At 54.0% G+C, this 6,843-nt stretch overlaps 1 protein-coding gene across 1 annotated transcript; it reads right to left on the bottom strand.

Annotated features, from left to right (window-relative positions):
- Positions 1–1,315: 1,315 nt before the first annotated feature.
- Spib (Spi-B transcription factor) lies at positions 1,316–6,478 on the bottom strand. The gene is made up of 6 exons (XM_021169045.2): positions 6,456–6,478; positions 5,622–5,649; positions 4,281–4,353; positions 3,800–4,032; positions 3,257–3,407; positions 1,316–2,677 (listed from the first exon to the last, which is right to left on the bottom strand). Exons 1-6 carry the CDS (start codon positions 6,476–6,478, stop codon positions 2,379–2,381), a joined length of 807 nt encoding a protein of 268 aa, XP_021024704.1. The 3' UTR covers positions 1,316–2,378.
- Between the last annotated feature and the right edge of the window lie 365 nt (positions 6,479–6,843).

Genomic DNA, 6,843 nt, shown 5'->3' with positions numbered 1-6,843 from the left:
ATTGTAGTAACACACCCCTGTATCCCGGAATTCCAGAGACTGAGCTGAGACAGGGCCATTGGAGTGACTTCAAGACCAGCCTGAACTACAACGTAAGGAAGAGCCTATCTTTAAAAAAACAACAACAACAACAACCGAACAGTCAGACGTCTGGAATGGAGGGGTGAGCAGAAAAGCAAGGTGGGAAACAATGGTTTCCTCATTCAAGCCCTAGCCTGGCCCACCACCTTCCTCCCTCCCTCCCCCTCCCTCCCTACCACTGCCACAGTCTCAGAAGAGTTCATGTAGAGGGACAGGGGGCAGTTCCTAAGAAAGGGTCCCAAGACGGCTTAATTTTGATGTACACTTTATTTATTATGCATGTATAGTGATGATGAGAAATAATTTTATTTAGTACAGTTTAGCCTTGACCACATGGACATCTGGATCTTCCATGACCCTGTTCCCCCTCCCGGCCACCCACAGAGGTGAGTTCTGGTGTGTCTAGGCTCATCGTGGAGGCTCACCGGGGTTGCAAAGAGTTTGAAGGGCCCCTTCATCGTCTGTTTCTCAGAGAGACGGAAGCCTGAGTGCCCCCCTCCCCTCACTCAGGCTTCAAAGCTCTGGGTTCTGATTCTGCTGTGGATGCCCAAGACAAACCCACAGTTTGAGCCTACTTGGCCTGTAGCACTTGAACGGAAAAGACTGGGCCGGAACAGGGGGGTGTGAGGAAGTCACTGGTGTGAGATGGACAGACACTGAGCAGGGTCCTGGGCAGATGCCTGGACAGAGGCCGGCCCCAGAAAAGCTGGCCAGAAGTCACCAGTTGTCCAAAGATTCACACTTAGATATCTGGATGGTGGGAGTGCTCTCTAGCTTGACAGATCACTGTGAACACAGGCAGGCAGGCTTTCCTCCGAAGAAAGCACCTGCAGGGACTTAATTTGCCTGCCTTGTGGGTGGGGGTTGACCAACTCTAGAAGTCTGTCTACCCATGGCGTGGGTAAGCACAGTGTAGTAAGATATGTTCATAGTTCCAGACACAGAGGCAGGAAGAGTGTTATGAGCTTGAAGCCAGCCTGGGCTACACAAATAGACCTTGACTTAAGAAAAAGGAAAGAAGGCCAGGTGTGGTGGTGCACGCCTTTAATCCCAGCACTTAAGAGGCAGAGGCAGGTGGATTTCTGAGTTCAAGGCCAGCCTGGTCTACAGAGTGAGTTCCAGAACAGCCAGGGCTACACAGAGAAACCCTGTCTTGAAAAACCAAAAAAAAAAAAAAAAAAAAAAAAAAAAAAAAAGAAGACAAGACAAGACAATGGAAAGAAATAGTCACGTGGCGCACTGCCTGACATCTGAGCATTCTGGCTGAGGCAAGGGCTCAAGGTCATCCCCAGCTACATAGTGAGAGTGAGTTCAAGACCAGCCTGAGCTACATAAGACTCAGTCTCAAAAATAAAAGGCACCAGCCTTGCCACAGCCATACCTCTGCCACACATCCCCCTCAAACACAACATACAGGTTGCGCCTCAAACAGTCAGTGTGTGAATGCAGGGCTGCTGAGAGCCTAGAGAACTTCCCATATGATCAAGAAATCCCAGAAGGGAGGGCCCAACCGATAAGATTCACTGAACCTCCCACCCTACCTTACCCAGCAATAATTCATCTCGGACATAGATCCCAGAGGGTCCCAAGGGGTGCCTGAGGCAAGAGGAGCCTGAGGCATGAGGACCACCACTAGCTTAAGAATAGCCCAGCCCGAGTTACATAGTAAAATCTCTCAAAAAAGGAAAAAGCCTGGTGTGATGGCGCACCCTTGTCACCCCAGCACTCAGGAGGCCGAGGCAGGACGATTGCTACAAGTTGGGGGCCAGCCTGAGCTACATAATGAGACCCTGTCTCAAACAAACAAAAGTCATAAACGGACGCAGAGAAAAGTCACACACAGGTGGCACAGGGTTCTCAGAGAACTCCAAACATAACTAAACCTCAGATCTAACAAGGGCTTCAGGGGGAGTACAGAGAGACCGACCTATCTGGCCAACAAAACAAGGGTTTGGGGGGCTGTGGACAGCGCCACCTGCTGGTGAGATGGCATGTGAGCTCACAGGACTCGCAAGAAGTATCTGCGGTTTCTGGAACCGTAGAGGACACCAGGGTCCCCCCATGCCCCCGCCCCCGAGAAACCTGCCATTCTGAAACCGTGTAGAATGGCCAGTGCGCCCTCAAACACGACCATCCTAGATTGGAATCCTATACATGGCACAGGAAACTCTGGGGAGGCCCTAGGGAGAGCTGAGAACCCTGACTACCCTCATATGAGGCTCCATGGGACTTAGGGGCCAGAAAGGGGTCCTTAGCGGAATGCTCAGACATGCCGGGAGGCTGGCAGCAGCGCGCTGTCAAACATGCCGGGCGGCTGGCAGCAGCGCGCTGTCAAACTGGTAGGTGAGCTTGCGTTTGACCTTGCGGATTTCGCCTGTCTTGGCATAGTTGCGCAGCGCTCGGGCCAGTTTCTGGTACGTCATGCGCTTGCGGTTGCCCTTCTGCTGGCCCCAGCGGCGAGCCAACAACTCCTTGTGCTTGGAGGAGAACTGGAAGACGCCGGCACCTGGCTCCACCCACCACACGCACTCGCGCATGTCCCCGCGTAGGAGCAACCCCAGCAAGAACTGGTACAAGCGCAGCTTCTTGCGTGCACCTGCAGGGTGTTGGATACCAGCGTTAAGAGGGGGAAGTCCGTTAAAGGAACCCCCAAATCTACGGCCCCTCGCCACCCTTAGTTTTCACAATGGAGTTGAGCCTGGTTGGCTCCAACTACTCCAGAGGCTGAGGAAAGATCACCAAGTTCAAGATCAGCCTAGGTAACTTAGGGAGACTGTCTTTTAAAAGTAAGAGGATGAGGCTTGGCTCAGTGATAGAGCCCCGTGCCTAGAATCCCTCCAGTGAGTGTGGGAGTATACATAAGATGACTGGTTTTACATACGGAAAATTAAGGTCCAACAGAGAATAATTGAATTGAAAGGTTGTCAGACACAGAGGTCTGAGGGGAGGGGGACTGTAGGTATATATTGGGTTTCCTTTGGCTGTTACTGTGTCTTTGTGCACAACGGAAACCGAGGCACAGAAAGGTCGATGCCCTTGACCAAGGTCACACAGGCAACAACCAGCATGGATCCGGGAACTTCCTTGGGAAGTATTAGTGTTTAGGGCGCTCTGGTTCCTGCATCCTCTCCCCCACACCCAGTCAGCATCCCCACTAAATCTCCACCCCACATACCTGCCTCAGATCCCCTCCCCTCGGAGCCAGCCAAGAGGGCCTCGTCTGACTCACTGTCCGAGACCTCCAGGGCAGGGCTGTCCAGCAGGATGTCTTCTTCCTCTGATAGCACAGGGCTGGGGTATGGAGCATAAGCCAAGGAGCCCGGGGTCTGTGGGAGACCAGGGTCACCTGCACATCACTCTTGGTCCTCCCCATCTCTGCCCAGGGTCACATGCACAGCACTCCCTCTGTCCTCCCCACCTCTGTGGCTCTCACTACTTGGATCTACATCTTCCTGTACAGTGTGGACACTAGCCTTGGTTCTTGACCCAGTACACCAGAGAGGTTGAGGCAGTTGCCCCAAGCTATACAGCCAGTAGATGGCATGGGTAGGACCTGCCTTCTGAACTGATGTATACAGTGCGGAGCCCAGGGGACACTTGAGCTACCTTGGAAGGGTGTTCTTGTGCTCCCCCCTCCCCCAATCCAGAAGTTCATCTCAGGGGTTGTACAAGAAATGTAAAGTGGGAGCTCTCCCTCTAAGCTGTCCCGGCTCCTCACCTGGCTGGTGAAGTCCTCTGGGGGGTATACCTGGAGACCAGGCCCCCCCGGGGCCTCCAAGCTGGGGACTGGGTCGAGGGTCCCCATGGGGCTATAGGTGGAGGGGGTAGGACCATGGCTATAACAGAGCTGAACAGTCTGGGAGTGGCTAAAGGCACCCGTAGCAGGATCGAAGGTTTCATAGGGAGCGATGGCAGGAGCAGGCGGGGCCTCTGTCCAACCCCATGTAGAGTCTGGGAGAAGGGTCAGAGTTAGTAGCTGAAGGAGGTCAGAAGACCCGCACCTCAAGGTCCCACACAGAGGGGCCTTTGTAAGCTGTGCAAATCTCTGACCCCAGAATTTGCATGGGGGAGCAGATGGGCAGGAGGTGGGGGAGGAGGTGGCTTGGGGAGGGGCTGCCCTGCTTGGGGAAAGCTCCCATGAGCCTTAGGTCACCCTCTGTGAACTGGGCCCAAGGTGGCATGAAGCTGGGGTCACTCACCAAGGCCCCCATCTGAATCTGGGTAACTGAAGGGCTTGCAGCTGTCCAGGTCGTAGAAGACTCCTTCTGGGTACTGGCAGAGTGAGGACAGGGTCATCTCAGGCCTTGGAGACACTCCCTCCCCAACCTTGGGGAAGACTGACAGACAGGTGAGAGAAGGGAAGGGCTGATGGGGACAGAAACAGATCGAGACACAGAGGCTGAATCCATGAATAAGACACACACAGAAGCTAGCATCTGCTAAGGCTCTGACCCCTCAAGGAAACCTGGTAGTGTCCAGAATGGAACTGGTACCCAAGAAACTCACTCCGTAGCTCAGGCTGGCCCAGAGCTTGGAGCAGCTGTTTAGCCTCATCCAATGAGTATGGGGTGACATGCATTCACCACCTTCTTTAACACCAGTTCATCTCAACAACTGCATGCTGCTTCAGCCACAGCCATTGTAGAGGCAGTGGAGACTAGACTTGGAGCAGATTGACTCTCGAACAACCCCTCCTGTTCGTGCAGTGGGGATGGAAACCTGTGTGCGCAGAGCATCCTCAGGCAGCTCTGCTCAGACCCCAGATCACAAGCATCTCAGCAAGTGGGATAAACAAACTATGGCCGCTCTGGTGGGCGGTGGACCATGCAGCAAAGGGAAAGAACAGGTACCTAACACACCATGGAAGGAAAGAAGCCAGGTGCCCCACAGACCTAAATATGAGTCACTTTAAACATTCAAATGAACCAGTATAAAATATGGGGTGAGTCCGCCTAGGAAGGGACTCCAGAACAATGGAAAATTTCTAGATCTGGGTCTGGTAATGGCTACAGAGGTATACACCATGAAGGCACTCACTGATGCACACCCAAGACATCAATTCTAAATAACCTAGGAGTCAGGTGTCTCTCGTGGACATCCCCAGTCCTGAGGGGTACCTAGGGAGTTTGAAAGCCAGACAGGAGAAATCCTATCTCAGTTCAAACCAAACCAAACCAACAAAGGCCAACAAAACTCAAGGCAGAAGGGCTTCGCCACCACCATAGAAAAAGCCTCATTGTTGGGTTATGAGTTCAAAAATGTTGGGGAAAATAGTGTCCAAAATACTACAGTTAAAAGGTGTAAGATCCATAACTCCAAAGAAGAGGCCATACAGGGCTAGACAGGTACACAAGGTCTCAGAAGTAGCCCCGAGTTTGAGAAAAATAACAGAAAGGTGTGGTGGGGATGGGGGTCGGGGGAGACAGAGAGACAGAGACTGGAAACTGAGGCCAGAAGTAGATGATCTAAGTAAGGTTAGTTCCCATGGGCTACACTGGGCCGCTACATACCCGGGGGTGGGGGTGGGGGCTCCAACTCACCAAACAGCTTAAGTGTGGGCCATCCAGCCTGGCAGGAGAGAGACACAGGGGCATGTCAGGGCCGCCCTCAGCCACCTGAGTCTCAAAGTGGTTGTGGGGCCCAGAGGGGAGATGGTGGCAGCTGTGATCACCCACCACAGCTCTGCAGTCTGTGGGCTGTCCCTGTGTGCGCCCAGCCTTCTCCCCCAGGCCCCCCCCCCACAACCCTATTGGGACAGGAAGTAGGGGGCGGGTGCCAGGCAAATGTCCCCCACTCTCCCTGGGATTTGCATGCACAGACACTGGGGGAGGCAGGGAAAGTAGGGGAGAAAGTCCCCAGACAGCTGGGGACAGGGTGGCCAGAAAACTGGGTTTGAGTGTCTTAATAAGTCTGGCTGAGACTAGGAGCAGCAAGGAACTAAAGAGCCAGGCTAGCAAGGAATACAGTAGGGGAGGTATGTGTGTGTGTGGAGGGAGGGTGGGGGGGATGAGCCAAGCAGTTCATTTCTGGTGCCCCAGGATGGGCAGCCAGGGCAGAACTAAGACCCAAAGGAAACGCCGGACAGAAGAAACTAGAAACAGACAGAACTCAAGGTGCAGAGGGCCAGGAAATGAGCCATGCAATACTGTCAAGGACAGACGGCACACCTGGGAGCACCTAGGCAGGATGGGGTCAGGGCGGGTTGTGGAGTGGGGGTGTCTCCAGAACATGCCATCTCTGGAACCTTGTCTAGGAAGACAGAGCTGATGGAGAATCACCCCCTCATCATCTGCCTCTGGGTGCCACAGAAGCTGAGGATGCTGTGCTGAGTGGGGTGGGGGTCCCAAGAACAGGTTTGGGGGTTACCCACTTACTGTGCAGCCTCCAGAGCAAGCATGGTGGTTCAGAGCAGGCTAGGCTGGCTCTGGCCACCACCCCTATATATATTTGGTCCAGCCCCCGCCCACCCACCCCCCAGGGGCGGGCCATGGGGGCCCTCCTCAAAAATCCCCTCTGGGAGGGGTCTGGATTGCACAACCCTCTGGTCACATGGCAGAGAGGGTGGGCCTAGGAGCCATCTGGATTTGGGGATCCCCACCATTGGGGATGGAAGGCTGACATGGAGAGAACTGCTGAGAAAGGGGAGTGAGACAAAGGATTTGCAGGCCCTGGGGACAGGATGTCAGAGGGACCAATGGTGACCAGGGCAGGATGGCAGGGAGCATGAAGCCCAGGGACAGTATGAGGACTGACAGGAAATCT

This window comes from Mus caroli, unplaced genomic scaffold (genome assembly GCF_978045245.1).
Source record: "Mus caroli unplaced genomic scaffold, Mus_caroli_1 scaffold_8, whole genome shotgun sequence".
NCBI classification, from domain to species: Eukaryota; Metazoa; Chordata; class Mammalia; order Rodentia; family Muridae; genus Mus; species Mus caroli.
This window is presented reverse-complemented; position numbering and strand designations above follow the sequence as displayed.

Excerpts from the sequence above, each read along its gene's own strand:
- Spib (XM_021169045.2), bottom strand. The coding sequence starts at position 6,478 with ATGCTTGCTCTGGAGGCTGCACA. Across the intron at positions 5,650-6,455 it reads CTTGCTCTGGAGGCTGCACA|GCTGGATGGCCCACACTTAA; the intron begins GTAAGTGGGTAA and ends CTCTCCTGCCAG. Across the intron at positions 4,354-5,621 it reads GCCCACACTTAAGCTGTTTG|TACCCAGAAGGAGTCTTCTA; the intron begins GTGAGTTGGAGC and ends TCACTCTGCCAG.